This window comes from Rattus rattus, chromosome 8, assembly GCF_011064425.1.
Source record: "Rattus rattus isolate New Zealand chromosome 8, Rrattus_CSIRO_v1, whole genome shotgun sequence".
Taxonomy (NCBI): domain Eukaryota; kingdom Metazoa; phylum Chordata; class Mammalia; order Rodentia; family Muridae; genus Rattus; species Rattus rattus.
The window spans coordinates 31,726,408-31,744,727 of record NC_046161.1 but is presented as its reverse complement, the minus strand read 5'-3'; the positions used below and the strand labels follow the sequence as shown (position 1 = coordinate 31,744,727).

The 18,320-nt window shown below is 38.2% G+C and overlaps 2 protein-coding genes across 2 annotated transcripts; both read right to left on the bottom strand.

Annotated features, from left to right (window-relative positions):
- Window positions 1-5,453: 5,453 nt before the first annotated feature.
- LOC116907384 (olfactory receptor 145-like) lies at window positions 5,454-6,398 on the bottom strand. Its single transcript, XM_032910337.1, has one exon. The coding sequence runs from the start codon at window positions 6,396-6,398 to the stop codon at window positions 5,454-5,456; it is 945 nt and encodes a 314-aa protein (XP_032766228.1).
- Window positions 6,399-16,548: 10,150 nt separating this feature from the next.
- On the bottom strand, window positions 16,549-17,493 carry LOC116907277 (olfactory receptor 145-like). Its single transcript, XM_032910229.1, has one exon. It carries the CDS (start codon window positions 17,491-17,493, stop codon window positions 16,549-16,551), a length of 945 nt encoding a protein of 314 aa, XP_032766120.1.
- Window positions 17,494-18,320: the final 827 nt, after the last annotated feature.

Genomic DNA, 18,320 nt, shown 5'->3' with positions numbered 1-18,320 from the left:
ATCATCCACCTTGATCAAGTAGGCTTCATCTCAGGGATGCAGGGGTGGTTCAATATATAAAAACCTACCAACATAATCTAGCGTATAAACAAACTGAAAGGAAGAAAATGATTATTTCACTAGATGCCAAAAAGGTATTTGACAAAATCCAACACTTCTTCATGATAAAACTCTTGGAGAGAACAGTTATATAAGGAGCATACCTAAAAACAATAAAGGCAATATACACAAAACCAATAGCCAACATCAAATACATGGAGAGAACCTTAAGGCATTTCCACTAAAACCAGGAATAAGACAAGGCTGTCATCCATGCTCTCCACATCTCTTCAATATAATACTTGAAGTTCTAGCTAAAGCAATAAGACAACTGAAGATCAAGGGGATAAATATTGGAAAGAAAAAAGTCAAAGTATTGTTAACTGCAGATGACATAATACACATAAGTGAACCCAAAATTTCTACCAGAGAACTCCTTCAGCTGATAAACAACTTCAGCAAAGTGATCTTTTCAAAGCCATATTTTCTTTTTTTTAACCTTTTATTGATTTTGTGTGTGCTCTGTGTGTGAGGCTCACTCCAGTCCCACTCATCTCCCCATTATCCTGTTGTTGCCCTGTGTCATGGAGATCCTTCATCTTTGAATCAGCAGGCCTTAGACATGTTCCAGCACTTCAAAAATGATGGAGATTTTGGGGTTGGTCAACTCAAAGTCCTGGATCTAAGCTAGTCAGTTGCCCACCTCTCCCATATTAGCACCACCAGGAGGAGCTTTCCAGGACGGCTCCTGCTAACCCTCCCAATGATGCCACTTGCATGAGGAAAGGGCAGCTCTTTGACTCTCATACACTTAGGGCTGGCTCCCCAGTACAGAGGCCTCTGGAGCCATCACCATTGTGCTGCCCAGTCCAGGCACAGCCCCACTCTCCCAAGAGCTGTGGCTAATGAAGGCTAAGCCAGCCCTCCTGCTCTCACATCCTTGGGATTGGCTCACTTATGTCTTCACTATCAGGGCAAGCTCCACACACATTCCCAAGCTAAGCCCTACATTCCCAAGTACAATACAGCCAGTGAAGGGCAGGGTTAGCTCTTCTGCTCCTAGGATTTCTAGGCTAGCTCTCACAGGTGCCTCAGATAGCCAGAAGCAAGGGGATAGAGGAGACAATACCCCCATGCCCAAGTCAATCTCACTACAGATGAGTGGCAGGGGTGGTTAACACCCACCACTAGGCTGATGACAAAAAAAAAAAAAAAATGGTCAGAGGCAAGCATCCCTAAGCCAAGATGACCTGGGCTGATTTGTTTCATGAGACAGCTTCAGCTTCTTTCACTTTTTTTTCCTACTTGGTTTTTCTTCTAGACCATTTTTAAATGGATTCCTTAGGTCTAGTCCTCTGTGTCCTGAAAACATGTATTCGATTACCGCAGGTTTATATCTGGCCATAGCCATCTATTTAAAGTGAAAAATAGAATTAGTAAAATTACTAGAAGATCTCTGCGTATAACAAACTAGTGAAGTTTTCAGACCCATTGAATTTGAGGATATTCAAGGACAAACATTTGGTTTTATCCATGACACTATTCAAAGATAAGTCTAAAACCCAGAAGACATGTTACTTAGCCTTTTTAAATAGAGTAAAAAAATTACTGAACATAGTAAACAAAACCTCACTTATATTGCCATGTTTGAGAAATAAAAGTATTAAAGACTTTTACTTATGTCTTTAATTACCCTCTTTAAAGTTCTTTCCTAAATGTGACTGATTGCTCTGGTATTTGAGTTAAGAATATTGCAAAGGTTAAAAAGATAAAATTGCCAGTATTGTCCCACCTGTAAAACTTTTCAGTTTTATTTTTAATCCTTATATATAAATGCTTGTAGGTACAGTTTATTAAACATGAATTCATTTTATGTGTCTAAAAATGCTGAGTTTTTACTTTACCCTCATCTGTTATTTTTATTCTACTTTTTATTTTTATTATTTCTAGAACAAGATTTATCATTCAAAGAAAAATCTTAATCCAATATGTCTTACAGACTTTTTATTGGCTCCTTAATTGTCTTATAGCACATAGTCACCTTAATCAAGATGGGGGTGAAGTTACATAGCTGTTATTTATAAATATTATTTAAAAAAGGAAGAGTTGAATCAAAGATATATATATATATATATGTATATATATATATATATAGTATATGAGTAGTAGTAATGAGGGTTACCTATGTATAGATTTTCAATTATCAACCTCTTTTCATAAGTTTAAGTTAACTTTTTGTTACAGGTTTTACAATTTTTTTTTTGCCATACCCAGTGAACTTATAAATCTTGAAGCACAGAAAGTTTATACTACAGTCTTACAAGCCTTGAGATAAAGTTTTACTTCAGAATAAGTATTGGAGAATTAAATGAAACCAAACCTGTGAGGAGTAGCAGTAATCCCCACTGGGAATAGTCTACCTTACAGCACACAGGGTTTTCTCCTGTGCTGTTTGGTTTTTCTCTCCTTGTCGCAAAGTCAAGTGGTCCACCTGATACCAAACATAATTTTGGAAGAAACTTTTCAACAGTCACACTTGGCATTGGGTAGGAGTGAAAGAAGCTATTTGCAAATTCCAGAACCAGCTTTTCAATAAAGCACAACAGCATAAAGAGACATTTTAATATTCTCCATACCTATAATACATCTGAATCCCTGCAAAACTGAATCCAGTGACCTAGCCAGGAGTCAGAGATAGAGAAAAGGGGGTGCTCAGAGATAAGACTGAGTTATCCAGTAAAGCGCAGCAGACAGGAGCAGAAAGCAGAGTAGGAAGCTCAGAGAGAGCACATCACTGAGGTTCTGTTTCCTATGTCTGCCTGTAACTGGAAAAGATCAATAAGGACATAGAAACACATACAAGAGACAGAAACAACTAATTACAACAGAGAGATCGCAGTTTGTCCAAGTTTTATGAATGGAAGATTTTGACACTTTGTTTTAATTTTCTCAAGAACAATAAGCAATCTACTCAACATTGCAACAAAATTACCGGCAGGCCAGAAAACACAGGGCTAGCAAACAGAAGCTTAACAAAAGGTTTGTGCAGTCAGAGAACACCATACAAAAACAAACAATTGGTGGCCACCTTCATTTATATATACAGCAGTCAAGTTTCATCTCAGCTTTTCTGTGGGTCCCTCAAGTATGGGTCTCCCAGTTTCTCAGATTCCATGCCAGGAGCCCTCAGGGAACCAAACAATGGGAGTGAGCTTTGTCCAGGCTGAAAGGCTGACATGAAAATTAACTCTGGGTCCAGTTTTTCCTCAATTCAACCGCATTCCTGCTTCAGTCAGTGCCCTTACACCTCTAGCTCTTTTCCACATTCTAGGCATGGAGAACCTGCCAGTGGTTTCCCCAAGCACTGAGTCTCTCTGAGGCCCCCAGGTGGAAGTCTGAAGGGACCCAAGAGAGGTCAGAAAAATGGGCAGCTCCAGCAAATGCCCAGATCTCATTGGGACCTCAAAATATTATGGTCTGGGTGTTCACCAGACTGAAGAAGAAAGAATACATTTTAACAAAGGGCTTTTGTTCAGATACTGGCTGGCCAGGGCTATACATTCTAGATTACCAGTGTAGCACTAAGCCACACAAGACAAGGGTTTATAATGGCTATGAGACATATGGCTACATTCCACTTATGTGCAGACATACGTGCTGCAATCAGGAGGCTACATTCTGTTGATGTACACACATGTATCTTTGCCTAAGTGCAGCCATGTCTATGTGCAATCACAGCTTTTAGCAGATGGCAGGTTTCCTGGCTGTCTTGAGCAAGCAAGATTTGTTTACAGAAGCAGAGGCACTGGTTAACATTTTGACCATTATTGTGACTTTCCTTAAAATTATACAAGAATGGTCATTAACATTCTTTAAGTTTCCATCCATCCTTGGGTCTTTCAGGATAGAGGCAATTTTGTTTCATAGATCTCTTAATCACAGTAAGTTAAATTTAAAACACACCGTTAGCCATCCCACAGTAGTAAACTTGCATATTCATATTATTTCCAATGAAGAATAGCAGGTTCATTTATTATATACCTGCCCTCAAGTTCATGAGGGAAAAACCTGCTATAGGTTCACATATCTTGATTGATCTAAATTACTGTTTCAGAGCAATGGAATCACAATAGACTCATCACCTCCTATTTATCAAACTGCTTTATGACTATGAGAAAGACCAAAGTGCAAAGGACAGTCTCCCTTCTTCGGTCTTTTTTGAGAAACTAAAACTTTTAAAATGAAGTCTTTTATAAATCATCCAAGAGGGTTACTAACTGATCTCGTGAGACACTGTCTCTAAGACTACTGAAATCAATATTTAGTGTCACAGCTATTTAAACTTTGCTAATGTGCCTATTTGAAGTGGTGCTTAAGATGTAGCCCTGTGGTAGGACACTTGCAAAGCATGAAAGAGAGTCAGAATACAATCCCCTCAAATACCCTACAAAATAATAACATAATAAAATAAATATGTACATTTAATAAAAACTCTCTTGGTTTTTCAGTTTCTGAATGGAATTTTGACCATCATTTTATACATACATCCTCACCATTTTAAAGGCTGTAGGAAATTGTACTGGTACATGGTAATTCGAATGTGTTTTGGGTTTTTTTGTTTGGTTGGTTGGGTTTTTGTTTCGTTTTGTCTTTCTTTTTTTGTTGTTTTTTGTTTTTTGTTTTCAATACTGAAAAAGATACCTTTGCTTCTAGAAAAATACAGATGAAATATTCTCTCTACCCTAAAACGGTGATAGGTTAATCATGCTTCACTTTCTTTACATTTGAATTTTCCATGATAATTAATGTAATTTACAAATTTGTTAAAAAATTGGATTCTGCATTATTCTCACCTCAGTGCTTTAAAATACTTATGTGTAGTTTCCTGCATCTTAAACAAACAAACAAACAAAACCTGTGAGTCTAATCCAGTTCTCAGGAATGTAAGCAACTGACAACTTTCACCATTAAGGGTAAGAAATTAATGTGGACATTCAGATCCCCATCACAAGAGAAATGGGTCATTTTCTTCTCCAGCTTCAATGAGACAAATAGGCTATTGAGCACACCTCACCGTCAAGCAAGTATCTTACAAAGGATGCCTCTGTGTCTGTCCTCTTTGAGTAAGGAATACTGAAGACCCACACTTTCCGCAGGTTTCCCTCCTTCCACTATTGGACAAAGAGGGATATGATTTCTCAGTGATTTCCTAGAGTGTTGTCAATCTCCAGAATTGGGGAAGATAACCATTAGTGCAAGAATTCTCAATCAAACTGAAATAAAAACTATGAGACAAATCCAGAGCCTCAGAAATGTCAACAAATATTCTGACAGTGAACTACTTCTCCAGTCAGCTCCATAGCTGTAACTTTTATATATCTTATGATTTACATTGATAACAAAATAGATTCTACTTAGGTAAAAATGCTTTTCTTCAAAGTTTTTCTCAGTGCAATGTGGACATCCTTATTCCTTATACTATAGATGAAAGGATTCAACATTGGGCCCACAATGGTATAAAAAATGGTAGACACTTTATCATCATCCTCAGATGCACTAGATGGTTTAAGATACATGAACGCTGAAGCTCCAAAGAAAAGAGAAACAGCTATGACATGGGAGCCACAGGTACTGAAGGCTTTTGACCTACCTTCTGCAGAATGGATGCTGAGGATGTTGGAAAGGACCAAAGTGTAAGAAATAAAGATAGTCAGGGTGGGAACTATCACATTGACACCCACAACAATGAAAACCACCAGCTCATTGATTGTGGTACTTGTGCAGGAGAGTTTCAGGAGCGGGGGTATGTCACACATGTAGTGATTGATGATGTTGCTGTCACAGAAGGTGATCATCAGCATGCAAATTGTGTGGGCTATGGCACCCACAAGCCCCATCACACACACCCCCACTGTCATCAAGAGGCAGACTTGATGAGACATGGTGACCTGGTAAAGCAGGGGCTTACAGATGGCAGCATATCTGTCATAGGCCATTGCTGTCAAAATGTAGCATTCATCAATAACAAAGAAGCAGAAGAAAAAGAGCTGAGTCATGCACTCAGCATGAGAGATGATGTTCTGCTTCACAAAACCCACCAGCATTCTGGGGGTTATGACAGTGGAGTAGCAGAGATCTGTGAAGGAAAGGTTGAAGAGAAAGTAGTACATGGGGGAGTGCAGGTGAGGATTCAAAACAATCAGAACGATCAAGCCCAGGTTCCCCACCACAGAGACCACATAGATTCCCAGGAAGAGGAAGAAGAGAGGCAGCTGGAGCTCTGGCTGTTGTGTCAAACCCAGCAGGATGAACTCCTTCACTGAGGAGGCATTTCCTAAAGCCATTCTTCCCAAGGACATATCTGTAAGAAGAGTAAAAATATAGCATTAAAATAAAATCCCAGCCATTTTCTTTTTTATTGGTTATTTTATTTATTTACATTTCAAATGTTATCCCCCTTCATGGTTTCCCCTGTGGAAACTCCCTATCCTACCCCCTCCCCCTGCTTCTATGAGAGTGCTCCCTCCCCTACCCACACACTCCCTGCCTCAACACTGTAGCATTCCCCTACAATGGGTCATCCAGTTTTCAAAGGACAGAGGGTCTCCCCTCCCATTGATGCCAGATAAGGTTACATATGCAATCTACTACACTAAAGACTAAGAACTAGAATAAGATGTTAAACTCAAGCTCACACTTCTCTATGCCTTCTCCCTCCTCTGTTTTATAAGAGTTAAGGCACAGAAATAATATAAATTTATGGAAGGCACGTCTTTGGGAATAATATTCAGGGAACCAATGACCATTATCATCTTTGTAGGATCTCAGTTTTCCTTCTACCTTGACAATCCACTCCCTACTTCAGGCTCAGTGGTGATCTCAAAACAGAAAAGAAAAGGCACATCAAAGGCTTACTGGGTTGCTCAGGGGAAGTTGGGGAAAAGAAAACCAAGCATCCAATTCAATAATTACCTTTGTAAATGGGGACCTCACAAGTGATATCACTGAAGCGTCTGTCCTCTCAGAAAATGTCATGTACAAATGACAGGGATGAGCTGTAAAGGTGTATAGCCCAGAAAAAAAAATATTTTCTGTTATTAGGTTTGGCTTTTTGATGGTGAGGGACCTTAATTTCAGATTGGAAAATCCAGAGCTCCCATTCTTCCAGATTCTGAGAAGCCATGTTTCTGGGTCATGATTTCTGGTGGTAGCTTTTTCTACAATGTCTTCTCTATCACAGAGGTTGGTAATAATAGCACCAACTGATGTCACAAGAGCCACCTGGTAATGACCCAAGGGGGTTTTATGAGTTTGCAATCTTAAGGGCCTGAGTAAAAATTGAAAATGTTATGTTTCCCAGTTATTTACCCTAGAGATCAAGCTTTGCAGCTGTAGTAGTTACAAAGTAGTCAATAGTAAGAACATTGCTTTATTGGAGATATGCCATATTGTTTTGCTTTGTTGTTATTGTTTGAAATTTTTATACATATGTACAATATGTTATGATGAAATTCCCCCCGATTCCATCCTCTACAATTCTTTCTCCATTGTCTTGGCACAACTTCCCTCACAACTTTACCTGTTCTTTCCCCTTACTTTTATTTGCCCACTGAATCCACTCAGTACCACGAATGTGTATATAAATGTAGGTCCCTTTCCTGAATGTAGACATCCTCTCAAGGGGTACGTCCTTGAAGAAAAACTACTATGTTTATTTGTGATTTAATTATTTGTTGGATTTATTGGTCAGTTGGTTGACAGATTGTTTGGTTGGTTAGATGGATGGATGGATGGATGGATGGATGGATGGATGGATGGATGGATAGATGGATGGATGAATGGATGGATGGATGGATGGATAGAAGTGCAGGCCGACAGGAACTGGATGTATATCTCTCCTGAGAGACACACTCAGAATACAGGAAATACATAGGCAAATGCCAGAAGCAAACCACTGAACTGAGAACGGGACCCCCGTTGAAGGAATCAGAGAAATCAGAGAAAGAGCTTGAAGGGGCTCGAGACCCCATATGAACAACAATGCCAAGCAACCAAAGCCTCCAGGGACTAAGCCACTACCCAAAGACTATACATGGACTGACCCTGGGCTCCAACCTCATAGGTAGCAATGAATAGCCTAGTAAGAGCACCAGTGGAAGGGGAAGCCCTGGGTCCTGCCAAGACTGAACCCCCAGCGAATGTGATTGTTGGGGGGAGGGCGGTAATGGGGGGAGGATTGGGAGGGGAACACCAATCTAGAAGGGGAGGGGAAGGCATTAGGGGAATGTTGGGGAATGTTGGCCAGGAAACCGGGAAGGGGAATAACAATTGAAATGTAAATAAGAAATACTCAAGTTAATTTAAAAAAAAAGAAAGAAAGAAAGAAAGAAAACAGTATACCTCATGTTGACTTGGAACTCATTGTGTGGCTCAGGAAGGCCGTGAACTTGTAACTTTCATGCCTTATATGCCTATGTGCAAAATTGCCATATATGTCACCACAACTGGCTGTATTTCTATTCATTTGTTTGTTTTTGCTTTTTTCTCTAGGCTTGTAAGAACATAAATTGGCTGGGCCAGTAATACATGCCTATAATACTAGCGACTGTGGATACTGAGTTCAAGACCTACCTGGACTCCAGAAAGGGATTATAGTTAGCATGTATAACTCACTGAGACCTTGGTTCAAATACAAAAGTAAAAAAGAGGAATGTCTATGCATAATGCAATGATGAAGCAATTGATAGCATAGAAGTTCAGTGTTTAAGAGGTGGCACACAAAAGTTGAAAATTTTATTTCTACCACTGTATCATTTACTTAATTATACCATAAAAAATCATTAAATACTGCAACTGACTAGATGGCTTGAACAAGTGGAGATGATTTCTCACAGCTCTAGAGGCTAAAAGTCCATCATCATGTGTGGGTTCTGTTTCTTCTAAGATTTCTCTGGATTACAGATTCCTGTGCTTTTGCTATGTTCTTGCCTGGTTCTTCTTATGTGTCTGTTCATTCTGGATCTATATTTGTCCCCATTTTATTATAAGGACACTAGTCCGATTGATTGAAGGCCCATTTTAAACTTGCAAAGTTACTTATATAAACCTTAAATAATTATCATCCTTAAGAGCCTAGTACTGTGACTGTCTGTTCACTTTCCCGGGATATGGGACAGCAACAAAAACACCTGCAGGAACACACCTGCATAACAACCACTATTATCCAAGAAAGTGAAGGCAGTGTGGAACTGTACTAAGTTGTGTTTCATTTCATAAGGAGACAAAAAAGAGATGTCAACCTAATATGTGAAATCATATACTGCTTAGAATTTTATATAAGGATCAAATCATGTGTATGTATATACTCCTATTTTGTAAATGGCGCAGTAATTTATCCTGTCATCAGAAAAAAGTCTTTAAATATATACACTAGCTTGTGCTTGAGTCTCAGACATATTGACCACACTTGTATGACTTCTGGTTATCTTGATTTTTTTGGGTATTATTGCTTTGCATTAAATGAGCAAATAAATAAATATTTAAGACTGGTATTATTTCTTCAATAAAATTTGTTCAAAATGAACTCATGAGTACTGGTGCTTGTCTGGCATGAGAATATCCTACATCCAATCCTAATAGTACAAAAAAGTGTATTTCCTTAACTATTTTATAATATTGTTTTATTTCTCCATATGCTGATTCATATGTTTTATAATGTGATAAACTATATTTGCATTGTATAATATACTTCAAATTTTTGTTACAACTTGAACAATGTACATGGATCTTATATGAATAAGTATGGATCTTAAATGGCCATGAGTTGACTCAAAGTATGCATTAACATGAGTTCTCCCCTACATCAATTGCAGTAGCTCTAACACAAATAATTATAGTCATATGATTACACAAATACTAGTAATTACAGATATGTTGGAACTTCCAGCAGGCCATCATTAACACCGAAGTTGTAAAGCATGGATTAGTGGTACATGCATATAATCTCAGTGCTCAAGAGACGAAGTTAAGAGGATCATACTTTTATAGCCACCCCGAGCTGCACATTGGTATCTTTCTCTAGGCAAAGCAAGACATAGAGAAAGGTTATTGAATATCAAGGAAATATTGAGCAAGAGAAGTTATGTGAACAAAAAAAGCATGCTTATTTATCTATAATATGACAGTATATAGTGATATGTGTATCATTTATTTAAAGTGTACCACAGTCTCTATTTAATGTGTACCATAACTGTTTTATTATTAGTTGTCCAGAATATGAAACTTAGAGGACAAGAGTCAAAACCTGCAGAAGCCAGACTCAAACCCAGACCTATTTCACTGGTGTTTCAATTTGACCCCACTAAATGAGAACATGAAGAGATAGGATCAAGGAACTCCCAACTAACACCAATTGCTATTTCACCTAACATTGATCAAATATTGACCTACTTTCTCCTATGTTTATCATTAGACAGGAAGACAAGAAGAATCATCCTAGTCCAATGAACATGAAGGCATTTTCTTTAAGACTTTTTATGAATTATACTACAAATTGTTCATGGAACTTAGATTAGTTATAAATGAGCATAAATTGAGCCTCACAATAAAGGAGAAGAAAGAAAAGGCTCAGTAATTTATCCTGTCATCAGGATAAATTGTCTTTCTGTTGTTTGATATCACCAAGATTTTTATTGTGCTTCTTTACATCCATTATTTTCCCTTGCAATGCCTCAGTTCAAGTCCATATGCACATCCTTTGGCTTAACCTTCTCCCATACCAAAGCCATTCCCCTTCTCATCAAGATCCTTGCAACCTATAAAACTCTGCTAGGCTTGTCTTTCTAGATGTTCTGCGGGCAACCCTGTATTCAGTCAAGTCACCTGCCACCTCCTCAGAAAGAGACCCCCCTAATAGTCAGCACAAGAAAAGAAAACAGTTATTCTCAGTAGAGTTGCATTCTTCTAAGACTTTGTGCATCGTTTTTTCCATACAAATTCTCAGGCACTAACATTAATATTCTGTACCTTTCTAAGATCACAAGTATCATGAGCCTTCTTCTATACTATATTATTTATTGGTTATTTTGTTTATTTACATTTCAAATGTTATCCCCCTCCTTCCCGGTTTCCCCTCTGAAAACTCCCCATTGCACTCAGCCTATGCCTGCTTCCACAAGGGTGATCCCTCATCCACCCACCCACTCCTGCCCCACCGCCCTATCATTCTCCTACACTGGGGCATCAAGCCTTCAGAGGACCAAGGGTCCCTCCTCCCATCGATGCCCAACAAGGTCATCCTCTGCTACAAATGCGGCTGGAGCCATGGGTCGCTCCATGTATACTGTTTGGTTGGTGGTTTAGTCCCTGGGAGCTCTGGGGTGTCTGGTTGGTTGATGCTGTTGTTCTTCTATGAGATCGCAAACCCCTTCTGCTCCTTCAGTCCTCTCCCTGACTCCTCCATCTGGGTCCCTGTGTGCAGTCCAACGGTTGGCTGCAAGCATCCACATCTGTATCTGTAAGGCTCTGACAGAGCGTCTCAGGAGACATCCATATCAGGTTCCTCTTATCAAGCACTTCTTGACATCGACAAGTGTCTGAGTTTGGTGACTGTATATGGGATGGATCCTCAGGTGGGGCAATCTCTGGAAGACCTTTCCTTTAGTCTCAGCTTCACTATTTGTCTATATTTCCTATAGACAGCAGCAATTGGCTGGTCCCGTTCCTCAACGGGGGGGCCATGCTTAACCTCTGAATATGGTCTCTAGATTCTCTCTCCCCTTTGTTGGGTTTTTCAGTTAAGGTCATTCATATTACGTCCTGGGAACCTCTTGCTTTTCTGGCAACTGGAACTTTCTGGTGGCTACCCCCAGTTCCCCATCCAGCATTGATAAACACCTCTGTTCAATTTCCTGACCCTCTGTACATCTTGCCCATCTCTTCCCACATGCAATCCTGCCCCCCCCATTTTTCCCCTCACCCTTTCTCTTTCTCCCAAGCACCTCCCACTCTGGACTTCCTGTGATTATTTTGTTCCCCCTTCTAAGTAGAACTGAGGCAACCACACTTTGGTCTTCCTTTTTCTTGACTTCATATGGCCTGTAAATTGTATCATGGGTATTCCTAGCTTTTTACTTAATATCTATTTGTCAGTGAGTACATACCATGTGTGTTCTTTTGTGACTGGTTTACCTCACTCAGGATAATAATTTCTAATCCCATCCATTTGCCTAAGAATTTCATGAAGTCATTGTTTTTAGGGGCTGAGTAGTACTCCATTGTGTAAATGTAACACATTTTCTGTATTCATTCTTCTGCTGAGGGATACTGGGCTGTTTCCAGTTCTGACTATTATAAGTAAGACTGTTGTGGACATAGTGGAGGCTGTGTCCTTGTTACATGTTGGAGCATCTTTTGGGTATATAGCTGGGTTGTCAGGTAGTACTAGGTCCAATTTTCTGAGGAACCACCAGAATGATTCCCAGAGTGGTTGTACCAGTTTGCAACCCCACCTCTTTCTCCATATCCTTGCCAGCACCTGCTGTCACCTGAGCTTTTCATCTTAGCCATTCTGACTGGTGTGAGGTGGATTCTCAGAGTCATTTGGATTTGCATTTCCCTGGTGTCTATGAATGTTGAGCACTTCCTTAAGTGCATCTCAGTCAGTAGATATTCCTCAGTTGAGAATTCTATTTCACCTATAGTCCATTTTTTTTTTTTTGGTTCTTTTTTTTTTCGAGCTGGGGACCGAACCTTGGCCTTGTGCTTCCCTAGGCAAGCGCCTACCACTGAGCTAAATCCCAACCCCTATAGCCCATTTTTTAATAGGGTAATTTGGTTCTGGTTTTAATTTCTTGAGTTTTCCCCCTGTGCCCAAGTTTTCAAGGCTCTTCCTCACTTTCTTTTCTATTAGATTCAGCATATCTGGTTTTATGTGCTGGTCTCTGATCTACTTGAACTTGAGTTTTGTACAAGGAGGTAAGAATGGATCAATATGCATTCTTCTAAATGCAGACTGTTAGGTGAGCCAGCACTATTTGTTGTAAATGCTGTCCTTTTACCATTGGATGGTTTTAGCTTCTTTGTCAAAAAAATCAAGTTACTATAGGTACATGTGTTCATTTCTATGTCTTCAATTCTTTTCCATTAATTTACTTGCCTGCCAATACCATGCAATTCTCATCACTATTGCTGTATAATATAGCTTTACTCCCCCAGAAGTTCTTTTATTGTTGAGAATAGTTTTCACTATCCTTAGTTCTTTGTTATTCCAAACGAATTTGAGAATTGCCTAGATTAAATGTATGATTTTCTAGAGAGATACTGGGTATCAAAGTTAAATCAAGATCAAATAAACCATCTAAACTGTCCCATAATCCCCAAGGAAATAGAAGCAGTTATTAGACGTCTCCCAACCAAAAAAGGACCAGATGGTTTTAGTGCAGAATTCTATCAGACTTTCAAAGAAGATGTAATTCCAATACTTCTCAAACTATTCCATAAAATAGAAACAGAAGGAACACGACTCAATTCTTTCAATAAAGTTACACTGATACCTAAATCACAAAAAGACCCAGCAAAGAATGAGAACTACAGACCAATTTCCCTTAAAAATATACAAACAAAAATACTCAATAAAATTCCTTCAAATAGAATCCAAGAACATATCAAAACAATCATCCACCATGATCGAGAGCAGGCTTCTTCCCAGGAATGTAGGAATAGTTCAAAGTATGTAAATCCATCAATGTAATCCACTATATAAACAGACTCAAAGGAAAAAAATATGATTATCTCACTAGATGCTGAAAAGCCTTTGACAAAATACAACACCCATTCAGGCTAAAAATATTGGAGAGATCAGGAATTCAAGGCTCATACCTAAATATAATAAAAGCAATATACAGCAAACCAGTAGATAATGTCAAACTAAATGGAGAGACACTCAAATCAATCCCATGAAAATTAGAGACAAGACAAGGCTTCCCACTCTCTCCCTAGCTATTCAATATAGTTCTAGAAGCTCTAGTTAGAGCAATTAGACAACAGAAGGAGACCAAAGGGATACAAATTGGGATGGAGGAAGTCAAGATATCGTTATTTGCAAGTGATATGATAGTATACACAAGCAACCCAAAAGTTTCTACCAGAGAGTTCCTACAGCTAAAAAACAACTGCAGCAAAGTGGCTGGATATAAAGTTAGCTCAAACAAATCAGTAGCCTTCTTCTACTCAGAGGATAAAAGAGCTGAGAAAGAAATTAGGGAAAAAACACCCTTCACAATAGTCAAAAATAATATAAAATATCTTGGTGTGATTCTAACCAAGCAAGTGTATGACAAGAACTTCAAATCCCTGAAGAAAGAAAGAAATCAAAGAAGACCTCCGAAGATGGAAAGATCTCCCATGCTCATGGATTGGCAAGGTTAATACAGTAAAGATGGCCATCTTACCAAAAGTAATCTACAGAGTCAATGGGATTCCCATCAAAATTCCTACTTAATTCTTCATAGAGTTAGAAAGAACAATTCTTAAATTTATTTGGAATAACAATAAACTATATTTTTAATGTTTGACCAAAATCCAGATATCTTGATGTCCAAAATAAGAAAGGCTCTCGGTTTATATTTGTTTTTTAATAAGTTCCATCATTATATATAGATAATTTATGACTGATGAAAATAAAATCATAAAAGGAAAAGTATCAAGTGCCAATAAATGGTGGTAATATAATTTATTTGAGGGAAACCAGATAACTTTAACGATAACTAGTAAGCTTGTTTAGTCAAGTTCTTTGCAATGAAGACATAGAAGGTCCTTATGTTCACATGCCTACCTTCAAGTCCATGAAGGAAAAGCCTAATATAAGCCTCCTGTTTCTTGAATGACCTAAACAGTTCTTCACAGCAGACTCATCAACTCCTCCTTACCAAACTTATCTTAGATTATAGAGAAAAGACAAGAGTGGATAGGCCATTTTCCCTCAATCCTTCATCTTTTGGAGAAACAAATGACAGTTTCATAATGAAATCAGGTTATTGACTGAACATATCAAATTATTTGTCTATAAGACTATGGAAATAAATATCTCTGTGGCTCTACAACATTAAATTTCTAGATGTACTCTAATCAAAGATACTACCATTGTGCTTATGATGTAGTTCAGTGAAAGAATCTTAGTATTAACGACACCCTAAATATAAATAAACACCACACACACACACACGCACGCACACACACACACACACACACACACACACACAGCAAAGATATATAAAAAGGCACATGTTAAAAAATATGATTTCACCATTTCTGAGTATAATATCATTGAGTGTTTTCTACTTAAATTCTTGTGATTTCCAAGAATATAGGTTACTGTACTGGTAGATTGCGGCAAAAACTTATTCGTTAAATTTTCAATACTGAAAACAAGTAACATAAGATTTTGGAAAATTACAGAGTAACCTATTCTCTCTTCACTTAAAGGACAGTGGGTCAATCATCCTTCCCTGCCTTCTGAATATTTTTTACTTCGAAGCTGACATTATTTTAATTGACATAGGTTTGACTAAAATAATAAGATGAAGATGATGTCAAGATGGGTATTAGTAACTGTTGGCACTCAGAAGCTATATTTCAATTCTCAGTCCTAAAAATCCTACAGAGCAGAATATCAATACTTATATTTTTGCTGTCAAAATTGCTGACATTCCCAATGAATTTAAGTAGCAGTAGGTACAAATAATTCTCATCATTTGAAAAATCATCTAAAACTTATCACCAGAATAAAGATGAAAGAAATTAATTGCACAAATATATATGAAATGACAGGACTGGGAAAGTTCAAATATTATTAAATCTAGACCTCTCTCACAGAACTTAGGAACTACATGAATATGCTTCATATATTGAGTAATTATTGATATGCTTGAGCAACAAAACAAAATTAAACATGGAAACACAAATATTTTCAGTGAAATCTTCATAATATTCTAATTACTTTTGTCAATATTTCCCAAGAATGTTGTATATTATTTGCATTTTTTCCTTTTCAGAAAGAACTGGGACATACATAATTAATTACATAAACCTTTAATAGCTAATTACATATCACAATAAACCAACAACTCTTGTGTGACATTTCTTAGAGAAACAATGGCAAACTTATAATTTACCCCAAATGTGGCAAAAATGATATATCAGGTAAATGATTCTCTAAGTCTAGTCTTATGGATCAATGAACTTACTAAAGTCACTTCTGGAGCATCGGTGAAATTTTATCCTAAATTGACTGAATTTTACACAATAGTAAACAATTTTGATTCCATATTCTTACCATATTTATTTGGATTTGGAGTTGTTTTACTTGTTTTTGCCATTGAAACTTTTCAAAACTGTGGTTCAAATCCAAGGCTTTATGCTTATAAATGCTCTGCCATGGAGTTATTCCTTCAGTACTAGTAAATATGACATACCATAAAGTATTCCTCTCATAACAAGTACAGATTCTTCTTAGATAAAGATGCTTTTCTTCAAGGTTTTTCTCAGTGCAATGTGGACATCCTTATTCCTTAAACTGTAGATGAAAGGATTCAACATCGGGCCCACAATGGTATAAAATATGGTAGATACTTTATCATCATCGACAGATGCACTAGGAGGTTTAAGATACATGAATGCTGAAGCTCCATAGAAAAGAGAAACTGCTATGACATGAGAGCCACATGTACTAAATGCTTTTGATCTACCTTCTGCAGAACGAATGCTGAGGATGTTGGAAAGAATCAAGGTGTAAGAAATAAAAACAGTCAGGCTGGGTATTATTACATTGACACCCACAACAATGAAAACCACCAGCTCATTGGTGGAGGTGCTTGTGCAAGAGAGCTTCTGGAGAGGAGGTATGTCACACATGTAGTGGTTGATGATGTTTCCGTCACAGAAGGTCAGGGTTAGCATGCTACCAGTATGGGCCATGGCACCCACAAGCCCCATCACATACACTCCCACCATCATCAAATGGCACACCTGATGGGACATGGTGACCTGATAAAGCAGGGGCTTACAGATGGCAGCATATCTGTCATAGGCCATTGCTGTCAGAATGTAGCATTCATCAATAACAAAGAAGCAGAAGAAAAAGAGCTGAGTCATGCACTCAGCATGAGAGATGCTGTTCTGCTTCACAAAACCCACCAGCATTCTGGGGGTTATGACAGTGGAGTAGCAGAAATCAATGAAGGAAAGGTTGAAGAGAAAGTAGTACATGGGGGTGTGCAGGTGAGGATTCAAAACAATCAGAACGATCAAGCCCAGGTTCCCCACCACAGAGACCACATAGATTCCCAAGAAGAGGAAGAAGAGAGGCAGCTGGAGCTCTGGCTGCTGTGTTAAGCCCAGCAGAACAAACTCCTTCACAGAAGAGTCATTGCTGAAGGTCATTCTTCCCAAAGTCATGTCTAAGTGAGAATAGTAAAAATAGTAACATTAGAATAAAATCCTAGCCTTCTCCCACCAATTTCTTTAAAATAAAACTAAACACCAGAATGGAAGGATAAAAGCAATCCCATCAGTCTTGGTACTGGTTTTCAATATCTATGAGACTTGTTGTACCAAATGAAACAAAAATATGTGACAGGCCATTTCTTTGGGAACATTATTCAGGGCACTAATGATCATTCTTGCTTCTGTAGCATCTCTGTTCTACTTCTACCTTGACAATTACCTCCCAAGTGATAGTCTCAAAAGAAGGAACAAGGCACATCAGAGTCTTAAAGGCTCACTCGGGTGTACTTTAAGGGGAAAGGAAAATCAAACAAGCAAGTATGCCTTCAATACTTACCTTTGTACATGGGGACCTCAAAAGTGAATTTACTACCCTTTCTTCAATACTCTTATATTGGCAAGTACTCGTGTCATTGGAGAACTGTAAAGGTGTATAGCTCAGGGGAAAAAAAGAAACAAAAAAATTCAATGTTGTTACTACATTTGTCTTTGTGGTGATGAGGAACATTAAATTTGGACTCATGAAGTCAGACCTGTCATTCCTCCAGATTAAGAAAAGCCATGATTCTACATTATCATTTTTTGGTGGTGGCTTTTTCAAGAATGTCTTCTCTAGTCCTGAGGTTAGTAAATAGTTTCTACTGATATCTCAAGAGCCTGCTGATTAGGACCCAAGAGAGTTTTATGTGTTTGTAATCTTGGAGACCTGATTAAAGATTGAAAAGCTTCTGTTTCCCACTTCTTTTCCCCTAGAGATCAGACTTTGTTGATGTGGATCT